At 35.8% G+C, this 15,413-nt stretch overlaps 1 protein-coding gene across 6 annotated transcripts in view; it reads left to right on the forward strand.

Moving 5' to 3' along the window:
* BRWD3 (bromodomain and WD repeat domain containing 3) overlaps positions 1 to 15,413 on the forward strand; it is a 241,550-nt gene that overhangs the window by 49,595 nt on the left and 176,542 nt on the right. The window contains exon 1 of one of the 6 annotated variants that reach the window (XM_081793973.1): positions 8,110 to 8,259. The exons of the other annotated variants lie outside the window; for them this stretch is intronic. Coding sequence (XP_081650099.1) covers positions 8,220 to 8,259 — 40 coding nt within the window. The 5' untranslated portion in view covers positions 8,110 to 8,219. Of the gene's footprint in view, positions 1 to 8,109; positions 8,260 to 15,413 lie in introns of those variants that run through there. 6 annotated transcript variants of the gene reach the window in all.

Below are 15,413 nucleotides of genomic sequence, written 5' to 3' on the forward strand. Positions count from 1 at the left end.
TGCTGTCAGTTTTTCACCTTTACCAGAATGTTACTTACTTTCATATATTTTCACATTATGTATTAGTGTCTTTTCATTTGCAGTGATGTGGATGGAGCTAGCAAGTATTATGCTAAGTGAAATAAGTCAGTCAGAGAACGAAAAATACCATATGATTTCACTCATAAATAGGTGATAGAGATTAAGGAGTGTACTTGTTATGATGTGCACCGAATGTTGTATTTAAATGTTGTATCACTAAATTGTACACCTGAAACTAATATTATACTATATGTTAATTAATTAGAATTTAAATTAAAAAAAACCATTTAGCTTGAAAAACTTCTTTCAGCATTTCTTGTAAGGTAAGTCTAGCTGAACTCTTTTAGCTTTTGTTTGTCTGGGAAAGCTTTTATTCTCTTCTGTATCTGGAGTATAACTTTGATAACTTTGCTTTGATGAAGTATTCTTGGCTGGCAGTTTTCATATTTCAACACTTTGAATATGACATTTTGTATTCTTCTGGCCTGTAGATTTTCTGCTGAGAAATATGGTAATTGCCTAATAGAGTGTCTTTGTAGGTTACTTACTTTTTTCCCCCTTGTTACCTATAGATTCTTTCTTTATCATTGATTTGTGATATTTTCATTATAATGTGTCTTGTAAAAAGTCTTTTTGTACCATATAATAGGGCGTTCTATTAGTTTCTTGAACTTGTATGTTTATGTCCTTTCCTAGAATTAGGAAGTTCTCAGCTATTATTGTTCAAGTAAACTCTGCTCCCTTTTCCCTCTCTTCTCCTTTTGGTACACCAATTATTTTGGTATTTGATTTTCTGATAAAATCTGATAGCTCTTGTAGAGTGTCTTCACTTTTAAATTCTTAAGTTTTCTCTCTTATTGGATTATTTCTATATTCCTATCCTCTAAATCACTTATTCTTTCTTCTGTTTGGTCTGACCTGTTTCCAATGCCCTTTATTGCATTCTTTATCTCATTCATTGAGTTCTGCAGCTTCAGAATTTGTTTTGTTCTTTTTCGTAATTACAAATTTTTGTTAAAGAATTCCTTCTCTTAATTTTATTCCTGAGTTTATTGAATTGTGTTTCTGAGTTATCTTGTTTTTTTGTTGATTCTGTTCATACAGCTGTTTTGAATTCTTTATCAGCGAGATTGCAATATTCTGTGCCTTTGAGTTCAGTTGTTGTATTATCATTTTCTTTTTTTGATACTATATTTCCTTGATTTTCCATGGTGTTTGATGGTATGGCCTTATGCTTTCACAGGTGGGGTGTCAGATAATCCTTTTATTAAGGCTTTGTCTTCTTTGATTCTTTTTCTTTTTTAATATTTATTTATTTTGTGAGAGAGCATGAATGGGGAAGGCAGAGAGAGAGGGAGAGAATCCCAAGCAGACTGCCCTGTCAGTGATGAGCCCTATATGGGGCTCGATCTCATGAACTGGGAAATCATGACCTGAACCAAAATCAAGAGTCAGACACTTGACCGACTGAGCCACTCAGATGCCCCCTTCTTTGATTCTTATAATTCAACAGCCTGGCTATTAGAATCCTTAATTTGTATTCCAGAATGTGGCATGGCACAGTAACTCGAGAGTATGGTTTTTCCTTTGGGAATTGGTTCTCTCAGGTGTGCTGGGAAGATGCACAAGGACCTGAGAGTGCAGTGTGGTATGGGCTTAGCATCTGGGAATTCAAGGGTGCCAACAGTTGGCTAGGAGAAGGATCCTCTAAGTGGAGCACTCCCAGAGATCTGTGGGTAGACCTGCTGATGTTCTGAAGCAAACAGCATGAAATTTGTGCTGTTGATGCTCTTTGATATTCTTATTAGCTTTTCCCCTATTCCGCTCCCCCACGCCCCCAGTCAAGGATGTCGGTCCTTCAAAATCTGGTTCAGTTGCAACCTGCACATTTTCATCAGCTGGGAAGTCACTTACCGCTTTTGATTTCTACCTATCTGTGAGAGTGGTTGCGGCTTTCCACCTCTTCTACTTGAGGGTGCTCCTGCAGCTGCCAAAATATCAGCACCTTGCAATATCATCCAGGGAAGCAGTGCTCCTTTGGCAAGTTCGTCCATCTCCTTTGTTCAAATTAATCTCTATTCCATTCTGATAGCATGCCAGATTCTCCCTTTATGCAGGCTGGACCCCACAAATTCTCTATTGCCTGTGGGTATCCACTCACTTTTGCACTCTCCAGGTTTCCTTTTATCCTATGATCACCATGAGTTGGGGTGGGACATTCTAGTCCAATCCCTTGGATTACAGCCACCATCAAAGCCCTGTATACCCACTTTTGGATGCATAGGTGGGTAGAAACTTCCTGATATTCTGGTGTGGTATGTAGAAACACGTTTATTCTGCTATGAATGTCTAATCAGTTAACAAAAATGGAGAGAAAAGTGTAACAATCTGACATGATACTGACGTCACTCCAATAAATGAACTTTATTTTTGTGTCTGTGTGTGTTTTAAATTAATTAATTAAATTAAAGTTAGTTAACATACAGTGTAGTGTTGTATTCATCACTTACATATAACACCCAGTGCTCATCCCAACAAGTGCTGTCTTTGATTCCCATCACCCATTTAACCCATCCCACTACCCACCTCCCCTTCAGCAACCCTCAGTTTGTTCTCTGTATTTAAGAGTCTCTTATGGTTTGCCTCCCTCTCTGATTTTATCTTATTTTTCCTTTCCTTCCCCTGTGTTCACCTGTTGTGTTTCTTAAATTCTAGCTATGAGTAAGACCGTATGATACTTGTCTTTCTCTAACTGACTTATTTCACTTAGCGTAACACACTGTGTCTAGTTCGATCCATGTTGTTGCAGATGTTAAGATTTCATTCTTTTTAATTGCTGAGTAGTATTTAATTGTATATATATACCACATCTTTATCCACTCATCGGTCGATGGACATTTGGGCTCTTTTCATAATTTGGCTATTGTTGATAGCACTGCTATAAACATTGGGGTACATGTGCCCCTTCTACTCAGCATTTTTGTATCCTTTGGATAAATAGTAGTACAATTGCGGGTCATAGGGTACTTTTATTGTTGTTTTGAGGAACCTCCATACTTTTTTCCGGAGTGGATGCAACAGTTTGCATTCCCACCAGCAGTTCAAAAGCGTTCCCCTTTCTCTGCATCCTTACCGACGTCTGTTGTTTCCAGAGTTGTTAATTTTAGCTCTTCTGACAGGTATGAGGTGGTATCTCATTGTGGTTTTGATTTGTATTTCTCTGATGATCAGTGATATTAAGCATCTTTTTCATGTGTCTGTTAGACATCCTGATGTCTGTTTTGGAAAAGTGTCTATTCATGTCTTCTGCCCATTTCTTAACTGGATTGTTTTTTGGGTGTCGAGTTTAACAAGTTCTTTATAGATTATGGATACCAACCGTTTATCCAATGTTATTTGCAGATACCTTCTCCCATTCCATCAGTTGCCTTTTAATTTTGTTGTTTCCTTCACTGTGCAGAAGCTTTTTATCTTGATGACATCCAGTGGTTCAGTTTTGCTTTTGTTTCCCTCACCTCTGGAGACATGTCTAGTAAGAAATTTCTGAGGCTGAGGTTAAAGAGGTTGCTGACTGTTTTCTCTTCTAGAATTTTGATGGTTTCCTGTCTCACATTGAGGTCTTTCATTAATTTTGAGTTTATTTTGTGTATGGTTTAAGAAAGTAGTCCAGTTTCATTCTTCTGCATGTTGCTGTCCAGTTTTTCCAACACCATTTGTTGATGAGACTGTCTTTTTTTCCAGGGGATATTCTTTCTTGCTTTGTCAAAGATTAGGTGACCATACATTTGTGGGTCCCTTTCTGGGTTTTCTGTTCTGTTCCTTTGATCTATGCATCTGTTTTTGTGCTAGTACCATACTGTCTTGATGATTACAGCTTTGTAATACAGTTCGAAGTCTAGAATTGTGATGCCGCCATCTTTGGTTTTCTTTTTCAACATTGCCTTGGCTATTTGGGGACTTTTCTGGTTCCATACAAATTTTATAATTGTTTGTTCTATAGAGCTCTGTGGAGTATGCCAGTGTTAGTTTGATTGGGATTGCATTGAATATGTAGATTGCTTTGGGTAGTATCAACATTTTAACAATATTTTTTTTTTCAATCCATGATATGGGATGTTTTTCCATTTCTGGGCGTCTTTTTCAATTTTTTTCATAAGTTCTATCATTTTCAGTGTACAGATCTTTTACCTCTTTAGCTAGGTTTATTCCTTTGTATCTTATGGGTTTTGGTGCAGTTGTAAATTGGATCCATTCCTTGATTTCTCTTTCTGTTACTCCATTATTGGTGTATGGAAATGCAGCCAGTTTCCACCGGTTGATTTTTTATTCTGTGACTTTGCTGAAATCATGCATCAGTTTTAGCAGTTTCTTGGTGGAGTCTTTTGGGTTTTCCATGTAGACTATCGTGTCATCTGCGAAGAGTGAAAGTTTGAGTTCTCCTTTGCCAGTTTGGATGCCTTTTATTTCTTTTTGTTTTCTGTTTGCTGACACTAGGACTTCCGGGACTGTGTTGAACAACAGTGGTGATAGTCCACATCCCTTCTGTGTTCCTGACCTTAGGGGGAAAGTTCTCACTTTTTCCAATTTGAAGATGATGTTAGCTGTGGGCCTTTCAGGTATGGGCTTTATGTTGTTGAGGTATGTTCCTTCTCTCCCTTCTGTCTTGAAAGTTTTTATCAAGAAAGCATACTGTATTTTGTCAAATACTTTTTCTACATTGATTGAGAGGATCATATGGTTCTTATCCTTTATTTTATTAATGTGGTTTATCACACTGATTGATTTGTGATTATTGAACCAGCCCTGCAGCCCAGGAATAAATCCCACTTGATCATCATAAATAATTATTTTAATGTATTGTTGAATTTGATAGGTAGTATCTTGTTGAGGATTTTTACATCCAGGTTCTTCAGGGATTTTGGCCTTCACTTCTCCTTTTTATTGGGGTCTTTGGTTTTTGAATCAAGGTAATTCTGGATTCATAGAATGAGATTGGAAGCTTTCCTTCCATTTCTATTTTTTGGAACAGTATGAGAAAAGTAGTATTAATTCTTCTTTAAATGTCTGGTAGAGTTCCCCTGGGATGTCATCTGGCCCTGTAGTCCTGTTTGTTGGGAGATTTTTGATAGCTTTTTATTTAATTACTTTGCTAGTTATGGGCCTGTTGAAATTTTCTATTTCTTCCTGTTTCAGTTTTGGCAGTGTGTGAGTGTCTAGGAATTTGTCCATTGCTTCCAGATTGCCCAGTTTGTTGGCATATAATTTTTCATAGTTTTGTGTTAAAATTGTTTGTAGTTCTGTGTTGTTTGGTATTCCTCCTATTTCATTCGTGATTTTACCTATTTGGGTCCTCTCCCTTTTGATAAGTCTGGGTAGGGGATTATCAATTTTGTTCATTCTTTAAAAGAACTAGCATTTAGTTTCATTGTTCTACTGTTTTTTATTGTTTTTTGTTGTTGTTGTTTGTTTCTATATCATTTATTTATTCCTTCTTCTGCTGGTGTTAGGCTTTCTTTGCTCCTTTTTTCTAGCTCTTTTAGGTGTAAGGTTAAGTTGTGTATTTGCCACCTTTCTTTCTTCTTGAGATAGGCTTGAATTGCAATGTACTTTTCTCTCAGAATTGCCTTTGCTGCATCCCAAAGGGTTTGGACTGTCATGTTTTCATTTTCATTTGCTTACATGCATTTTTTATTTCTTCTTTAATTTCCTGGTTAGCCCATTCATTCTTTAGTAGGATGTTCTTTAGCTTCTATGTATTTGAGAGCTTTCCAAATTTTTTCTTGTTGTTGATTTCAAGATTTATAGTATTGTGATCTGAAAATATGCATGGTATCATCTCGATCTTTTTGTACCTGTTGAGGGCTGATTTGTGACCCAGTATGTGATCTATTTTGGATAGTGTTCCATGTGCACTGGAGAGGAATGTGTATTCTGCTGCTTTGGAATGAATGTTCTGAATATGTCTGTTAAGTCCATGTAGTCCAGTGTGTTATATGTCATTCAGAGCCATTGTTTCTTATTGAGTTTCTGCTTAGATGATCTGTCCATTGTTGTCAGTGGGATATTAAAGTCTCCTACTCTTATGGTATTATTATCAGTGAGTTTCTTTCTAATATTTTATTTATTTTTGATAGAGAAAGACACAGAGTACAAGCAGGGGAGGGGCAGAGAGAGAGGGAGACATGTAATCTGAAGCAGGCTCCAGGCTCTGAGCTGTCAGTACAGAGCCCGATGCAGGGCTCGAACTTGTGAATCGTGAGATTATGACCTGAGCTGAAGTTGGACGCTTAACCAACTGAGCCACTCAGGTGTCCCATCTTTCTGTTTGTTATTATTTGATGTATATATTTGGGGGTTCCAAGTTGGGGGCCTAAATATTTATAATTGTTAGATCTTGATGGATGGACCCCTTAATTATGATATAAGGCCCCTTTTCATCTCTTGTTAAGGTTTTTGTTTTAAAATCTAGTTTGTCTGTTATAAGTGTAGCCTCTCCGACTTTCTTTTGATTTCTGTTAGCATGATAGATGGTTCTCTATCCCCTCACTTTCAATCTGTAGATATTTTAAGGTCTAATATGAGTCTCTTATAGGCAGCATGTAGATGGATCTTTATTTTTTTTATTCATTCTGATATCTTGTGCCTTTTCATTGGAGCATTTAGTCCATTTACCTTCAGAGTGGTTATTGAAAGATATGTATTTAGTGCCATTACATTATATGTAGTGTTGGTGTTTCTGGTTATGTTCTCTGGTGCTTTGTTGTCTTTATCACTTTGATCTTCTTTTTTTTCCTCCACTCAGATAATCCCCCTTAATATTTCTTGCAGGGATGGTTATGTGGTGACAAACTCCTTTAGTTTTTGTTTGGGAAACTCTTTATCTTTCCTTCTATTCTTAATGACAACCTTGCTGGATAAATAATTCTTGGCTGCATATGTTTCCCATTCAGCATATGGAATATTTCCTGCCACTCCTTTCTGGCCTGCCAAGTTTCAGTGGACAGGCGTGCTGCTAACCTTATGTGTCTACCCTTGTAGGTTAAGGACCTTTTGTCCCTAGCTACTTTCAGACTTCTCTCTTTATCTTCATGTTTTACAAGTTTTACTGTGATATATCATGGTGTTTACCTGTTTTTGTTGATTTTGAGGGTAGTTTTCTGTGCTCCTTGGACTTGAATGCTTGTTTGCTTCCCCAGATCAGGGAAGTTCTCATCTATAATTTGTTCAAATAAACCTTCTTCCCCTTTTTCAAGCTCTTCTTCTTCTGGGCCTCCTTTGATACAGATATTGTTTTGTTTCATGGAATCACTTAGTTCCCCAAGCCTCCCATTATGATCTAATAATTTCCTGTCCCTATTTATTTCACCTTCATTGTTTTACAAATTTTATCTTCTATATCACCTATACGCTCCTTTGCTTCTTCAGTCCTTGTTGTCACTGTTTCCAGTTTGTTTTTCATCTCAGTTATAGTATTTTTAAATTCATTCTGACTAGTTCTGAGGTCTTTCATCTCTGCAGCAGGATTTCTCTGGTGTCTTCTATGCTTTTTTTTCAAGCCCACCTAGTAGTCTTATGATTGTTGTTTTAAATTATTGTTCAGATATATCGCTTATATCTATTTTGAGCAAGTCCCTGGCTGTGATCTCTTCTTGACCCTTCTTTTGGGAAGAATTCCTTCATTTTGTCATTTTGAGTAAGTTTTTGTTGTTTGCATGTTTTAAAAGCTTTTTGTGTTTCCATCACCTGAGTGTACTGCTATATCAAAAAGGGGTCATGCACTGTCTAGGTCCTGGCCTTTCAGGAAGTGTTTCTGATGTATGCTTTGTGCACTCTGCTGTTGGATTTTGGCTTCTCTTTCTCACTGGTTAGTCCTCTGCAGAGCTTATCCTTGCTTGCAGTGGTGGTGTGTTTGGACCTTTAACTAAGTGTGCTTTGATTTGTTTGTTAAGGTAATCCTGGAAAAAAAGGAGTTGGGAAAAGCCTGATCCTAATAAAAAGAGAAAAGAAAAGGGAACAAAATCCCCCCAGAGAATCAGAAAACTCTAGGATGATTCCAATGAAAATGAAAAGAAAAATAAGAGAAAAAAAGAAGAAAAGAAAAAAGAGAAGGAAAAAGAAAAGAATAAAAATGACTGATTCAAAAAAAAATGAGAAAAGGAAATGAAAAAGCCAAGAAGAAACTATGAGCCTGATTACAAATGAAAAAAGAAGAAAGTAAACGAGTAAAAAGAACTGCAGGTGTTGTTTTGAAGCATTTGATTTTCAGTGCTCTTGGTACATGGGGGGTGCTGGGTGTGCTGGTCTTTTGAGAGAGAGAAGTCCACTGTGTTGGCTCAGAGTCATTCTTGTGCCAGTAAACAGACAGTTGCCAGGCATGGGATGGTGGGGTTTGGTGTAAGTGTGTCTGCCTCCCCTGGAGGCCTCTGTGTTGCTTTCTGAAGTCCCACCTTGGTTTTGGGAGAAAATGGAGCTACCCAAATCTCTTGTCCCCGGACATGGGGGACAGCCCACACTGTTCAGGCAGCTCTCAAAGAATAGCAAGGGCAGTCAGCTCACCCTGTGCCAAACCCTGTGTGTTTTTTCTTTGGCACTTGGCTGGGATTCTTAAAGGACTTGGCACCATTCAGATTGGTCTTGTCCTCTGGAATAGAGCCTTTCCACCCTGCTGATGAAAGGCCTTTGGGTGGCACCTTCAGGGTCCTTTTTCCTTGGGGAGGCAGTAAACCCTCTTCCAAACAATCTCCAGGAAGTGAATGTTCTCTCCCAATGTATCTTGGAGATCTCTACACCACCCTGTGCACTCTGTGGTCAGCTCCCTCCTCCCCAGAAGCGCATGCCACAGCTCCACTCTGGAGATTGTCATGCACTTCTACAACCTCAGAGTTTGAGCTCCAAATGCTGTTTGAAAGAAAAAAAAAACTGGGACACTCAGTAATTCTCGCTCCCCAGTCCATGGTCTAGAGAGGCTTTCATCTTGTGCTAACTCAGTGCTGAACTTTCTCAACCCCTCTTTCTTTCTCTTTTGTCTTTCCACGGAAAGAGTTGTCTCCCCTCTGCCACACTGTCTCCCCCAATTCACTCCCATGCACATTGCACCTGCCAAGCTGTCTCCCTCCAACTGTGGAGATCCTTCTGCCACACTGCAGATCTATTTCTTGGGTGTTCCAAGTGATCTGACCTCAATATGTTTGAGGGACGAGGAAAGCCCAGGGTCCTCCTACTTTTCTTCCATCTTAATTCCTCTCACTCCCTTAATGCATTTTAAATTTGGATTTTGCTATTGATAGTTGTGTTCTAGCAATAAAGCACGTGTAAAATGAGATTCTATAAGAAACACTCATTATATTTCTAAAATGGAATCATTTTTGAATAGATTATGTGATAAAATAGATCATTTGAAATAATTTAGAAATCTAAGTAAAATTTCCTTTATGAAATATATAAAATATAAAACCTTAAATTTAGTATAAAATAAATATTTTATACTTTATTACTACTTTTCCACTTTCTCAGATTTTAAATTATTTATTACTTTACAATTTGTCCTACTTGTTATATAATTCTTTCAGTATGTTTCAGCATAGGCTTCCTGATCTTTTTTGGTCTAATGTTCTGTTTTTCATGTATGGAGTTGATAGAAGAGAATGTGGTTTGAGTTGTTTTTCACTGAAGGTATGCATTTGCAGTGATCCTTCTATTTCTTCTTGCTTACTGACCTAGGTGTTTTGATATGATTGACTGAATTTAGGATAAGAGACTCTTTTCTCTTGTTATCTTGTGTTCTTGACCATTGTAGGAAAAAGCCCATGTACTCACAAAGTTTTCTTAGTATAACAACCCTGTAATAAATCCTTGATTTTCATTTATTGTTATTAAATGTTCTTGTTATTGTGTCCTGTATTGCTTTTTAGGGTTTTTCATTACCATTTAATATGTGAGATTCTAGTACAAAGCTTTTAAGTCAAGATAATATAAATAGTATATTTTGTACCACATGCAACAAATGTTCTAAAATGGACACACTCAGGATTTTAACAAGTTTTTGGCATTTTTTTTTCCTTTAAAATCACAGGATGGATATCGAATGGGGAGAACAATGAAGTATTGATTAACATAAGAAGCACGTCCTTATAATTAGTTCAGGATGCCGCAGAATTAGGATGGCAAAGCTGTTACTGAGGAATACATGAAAAAAGTCATTCTGGTTCAAACTCTATTAATTTGGGTTATAACATTCCATATTATAATTGTGAAAGAAATAGAATTTGAATATGTGAAATGATGTTTTAATATCCAATATACTAGAATATCATATACTTCAAATTATGACATTTTACTGTGCTTTTTTCAAAGAACATTCAGTATTCTTAATTTCTAAAGGCACAAGATTTAATTTTTTTTAATGTTTATTTATTATTGAGAGACAGAGGGAGACAGAGCATGAGCAGGGGAGGGGCAGAGGGAGAGGGAGACACAGTATCCGAAGCAGGCCTCAGGCTCTGAGCTGTCAGCACAGAGCCCAATGAGGGGCTCAAACTCACAAACTGCGAGATTATGACCTGAGCCGAAGTCAGACGCTTAACCAACTGAGCCACCCAGGCGCCCCCCTAAAGGCACAAGATTTAAGGCACAGTGATAGCTATTTTATTTTTTATTTACATTTTATATTTTAGTTTTATTTTCTTATTTTTTAAAGTCTTTTTAAAATTTTATTTGCTTTGAGAGAGACAGAGACAGCATTTAAAATATTAGAAAAAATGACCAATTTCAGAAGAACCTTTATATGAATTTTATTTGGTTTTAATTAATTCTTTAATATGTTGTTGATAAAATTTGAGGCTTATGTGATGACTGTGACCTCATATTCTCTCCCTTTTACTGTTCACTGGCACTTCTAATTGATGTTCAGGAAGCTTAATTTTTATTTTTGTTAGGGACACTCATAAAAATACCCAGTTTTAAAAAAAATATATGATGAAATACAGTGGCTATAACATAAGGAAAAGATCCACAAAGGAGGAAGTGACCAGTAATTCACAAGAGAAAACATTAGGTTGGGTAGAATATTTATAAATATTACTTACAATGAAACAAAGTGAACTAGAAACTTTTACATCAAGAGATACAAACTTGAAATGGTATAAATGTGGCTATACTGTGAGAAACAATGAGTACAGGTAAAAATAGTGATAAACAGATAAGGAATTATACTATAGACCTGACAATATTGATGATGCTTTCCTACTGGAGAAGTAAAGAAGCAGGATACCTAGATCAGACTAATCCTTGATGTCTGCCAATCCCACCACTTCCATTATAGCTATTATATTGAGCCTAAATTTAAAATCACTATTTTTTATATAGAAAATAGTCAATTATCAACAATTTCTTTCAGTTCAACCTATATAGGATTACTTCAAAACACCTTTAAAGTCCCAATTAGCATTTAGAGAAAGAATCTATAAATTTATCAAAAGGGAATAGATGGTATGCATTGATAGGTAAAATGTAAGAGCTGGGGATAACCATATTTTCCATTATCAAAGAGAGTGATCTCTAAAGTGTAACAAGCATGGTTAAAGAAAAGAAAACCCAAGATATATGAGTACCTATCTGCTTTAAGAAGCCTAAATGAATTAAATCCTGGTATACTGAAATAATTTTCCCTGGCAGGTATTTGCTTGAAATCAGAGTGGACAGGAGAAATGGAAATGACACAATGGACAAATATATCAAAGGGGAAAAAATGATACATTCTAGGAATTATAGATTGGTGAATTTAACCCTAGGCAAAATTTTAGACACGTTATTGAACAAGTGGTTTGTGTACTCTTAGAAAAGAAAGAGGTGATCACTAGGAACTTAATGCTTATTAAAAAAGAATGTGGGTGGCTCAGTCGGTTAAGTGGCCGACTTCGGCTCAGGTCATGATCTCACGGTCCGTGAGTTCGAGCCCCGCGTCGGGCTCTGTGCTGACAGCTCAGAGCTTGGAGCCTGTTTCAGATTCTGTGTCTCCCTCTCTCTGACCCTCCCCCGTTCATGCTCTGTCTCTCTCTGTCTCAAAAATAAATAAACGTTAAAAAAAAAATGTAAAAAAAAAAAAAAAGAATGTCAAACTAGCTTTATTTCCTCTTTAACCAAAAGATGTATAAAGCAGCTGTTTTAGAAAACTGAGGTAGTCTTTGCAATCCTAAATTGCATTCATAGAAATGTGGTTGGAAATAATCCACTCTGTGCTGATTAAACCACTGGAATATTTTGCAGAATTCTTGTTATTTTAAGAGGCTGAGACATTGATGAACTAGAGACATCATAGAAAAAAGCAACCACAGTAGTGTTTAGGGTGAAAGAGTGTTTTTCTATAGGGGATGATAGGAAAGAGAGGTGTTTGTAAACTATGGCTGTGAGTAATGTAGAAGGAACCTCATATATTGAGAGAAGATTTAAGGCACAAGTGATAGCTAATTTCTTTTTTTTTTTAAGTTTTTTTAAAAATTTTATTTATTTTGAGAGAGACAGCATGAGCAGGGGATGGGGAGAGAGAGAGAGAGAGAGAGAGAGAGAGAGAGAGAGAGAATCCCAAACAGGCTGCACACTGTCAGTGCAGAGCCCGATGTGGAGCTCAAACCCACGAACCATGAGATCATGACCGGAGCTGAAACCAAGAGTCAAATGCTTAACTGACTGAGCCACCCAGGCACCCCAAGTAACAGCTATTTAAAAATATTTCATGGGTTACCATGTGACAAAGGGATTTGACTGTTTCTTTTTTTTTTTTTTCCCAGTGTAGCCCCCAAGGGCAGAGGCTGTATGATTGTAGAAGTTACAGGTAAAGAGATTGAGTTCAATTAAAGGTAGAGTCTCCCCAAAATTAGAGTAGCTTAACATATGAATTGGCCATTATATTAAGAAATAATAATCTTCTCTTTACCAGAAGTGTTTAGGCAGAGACTAAATGGCCATCTGCCAGATAATGTTATAGAAAAGATAATTTTGGGAGGAGAGAGATTGGACTAGAATTAGTAGTTCCCAAACTTGACATAGTATCAGCATCACTTGTAGAGCTTATTAGAAAAATACATTTCTAAAGCTGTATATATTTTTAATATATATTATATATTATAATATATAATATATTATACATTATAAATTTAATAATTTAGATAATTTTCCTCATTAAAGTATCTTATTCACTCATGAAATTGGGCAAATGAATGATGAAAGCTTTGTTCAGTGGAATGTAAATTCCATGAGGATGAGGATCTTGTTTGATTTGTTTATAAGGTGTATTTCCAGTGTCTGTCATAGTGCTTAGCTCATAGTAGGTGGTCAACAAACATAGGTTTTAATGAAAAAACAATTATTCCATTAATAGCTGTTCACTGATCTCTATGACTTAATAAATTTATAAAATACAGTTTTATCCTGTTTTTACTTGAATCTTCAAGCATTTTGCTCTGTCACTGAGTTAGTTCATATATCTTATCTCTTGGTAGAGAACATTTAGATGTCTATCTTACAAAATTTTAAAGAAAAAAACAAACATGATGGATTCTGAATAGATTGTTTTATATTTAAATACATTTTATACATACACACATTTGACTAATTTATCTACTAGTTGAGTTTGTCAATACAAAGAAATGTGGCATCAAGGATTTTTGTCTGAAAAGGATGCTTCTTAAAATATTTCAAGACAAAGTTGGCACGTTCACATCACTGCTCAAGAGAAAATGCTCTATAGTTGATTGTTGGAACCTGACCATAACTATGCCAGGTCCCTAGATAGAAAGGAGTTACAACTATAGCATAGGGTATTACTTCTCTAAAGTTGCCAAATCCTTAACAACTGTTGATGGAAAAGCAGGAATTTTGTTCTGACTAAAATTACGTTGATTGCTCGCCCAGTTTCAACTATTGTTTTTGCCATTTCACTTTTGTGACTATATGGAGCTAAATTCCTTAGTAAATAGAGGCTGAAATAACATAACTTAACCTTTATAGTGTTTTTGAAAACTTAAGTAAGTAATTAATCAAGGTAATTAGTTGTAGATACTAAAACTTATTTACATGCCTTTGAAGTACTATAGATTTTAGAAGGCTTAATAATGAGAATGCAATAATGGCATTCTAGTGGATATTTTGGCATAGGATTGTGGGAACTTTTTATTTATTTGTAGGTTTCTCATGAATACCTCATTTTACTTTAAGGTGAAAGAAATTTAAATTGTTCATCTTCCAACTTGTATTATACTTAAAATAGAAAAATAATTCACTCAAGTAGTACATTTGATAGAGACATTCAGATACATCACAGTGATAATTGTGTTTGTGTATGTGTGTCTATTTTATTGTCACTTTTGAGAAAAAGAATAATGACTTTGAGTATTTCCCTCCCTTAAAAGAGCTATGTAACATTTGTGCTAGAAGAGTGAGATCTACTTCTTCCTGGTAGAATACTCAAGGGTTGGTCAAAAGTGAACTCTTTATAGTCAGGTATCAGCTATTAACAATTGACAAAAATGTTCCTGATAAAGTACTCTGTAAATAGATAAGAAAAGCAAAAAGCAGTAATACTGAAAAATAGTGGCTAAATGGACAATGCATGCAAGAGTGTTGACAGGACTCCTTAATGTATAGAGCCTAGGGCCTGTTGATATCAAATGACTGAAAAAAAGGTATGAATGTTACCATTTCAGGTGCTAGGTGAAAAAACAAAAAATCCCTGAGATCGGAAAGAAGGAATATTTGATGCTGCTTCTGTCAGATATTCAACGTACCTTATATTAGAATTTTTTTGAATAGGTATTAGTGATAACTAAGAAGAACCTAATAGAAAAATTGTATTTAATACAAAAATGTATTGTTAAGTGAAATTAAAAAAAAATTGCCTATACTTTGATTACAAAGCAGTTGGTTCCATTTCTCTTGTTTCTTCTTAGTCTTTATTATATATGTATGCATTTTTTCTATAATTTAAATCATAGTATACTTGCAAGGTTGTATTTTATGTTTTTTGCTTTGTAGTTACTAAGTTTTTCCACAGTGCTATAATACTTGTATTTTAATTAATTCCTATAGAATAGTCCATCACATATTCTGTAACTTAATTTACCATTCCCCTGTTGTTGGACTTAGGTTATTTATCATTCTTTGGTATTATAAAAGCATTTTGTACATGTAACCCTTTTTTGCTAAACAGTTATGTCACTAGAATAGATTCTCAGGGGTTGAGCAGTGGGTGTGTATATTCTCATGCCTCTTGAAGTATATTGCCAAAATTATTTTCCAAATGGATCATGTCACTTTATGGTGCATCTAGAAATGTAGGTGTACACCAGTTTCAGGTAGTAATTGCTGGCATTAAGTTTTAGAATTTTTAAAATGCTAAT

This window comes from Panthera onca, chromosome X (assembly GCF_046562875.1).
Source record: "Panthera onca isolate mPanOnc1 chromosome X, mPanOnc1 haplotype 2, whole genome shotgun sequence".
Classification (NCBI taxonomy): domain Eukaryota; kingdom Metazoa; phylum Chordata; class Mammalia; order Carnivora; family Felidae; genus Panthera; species Panthera onca.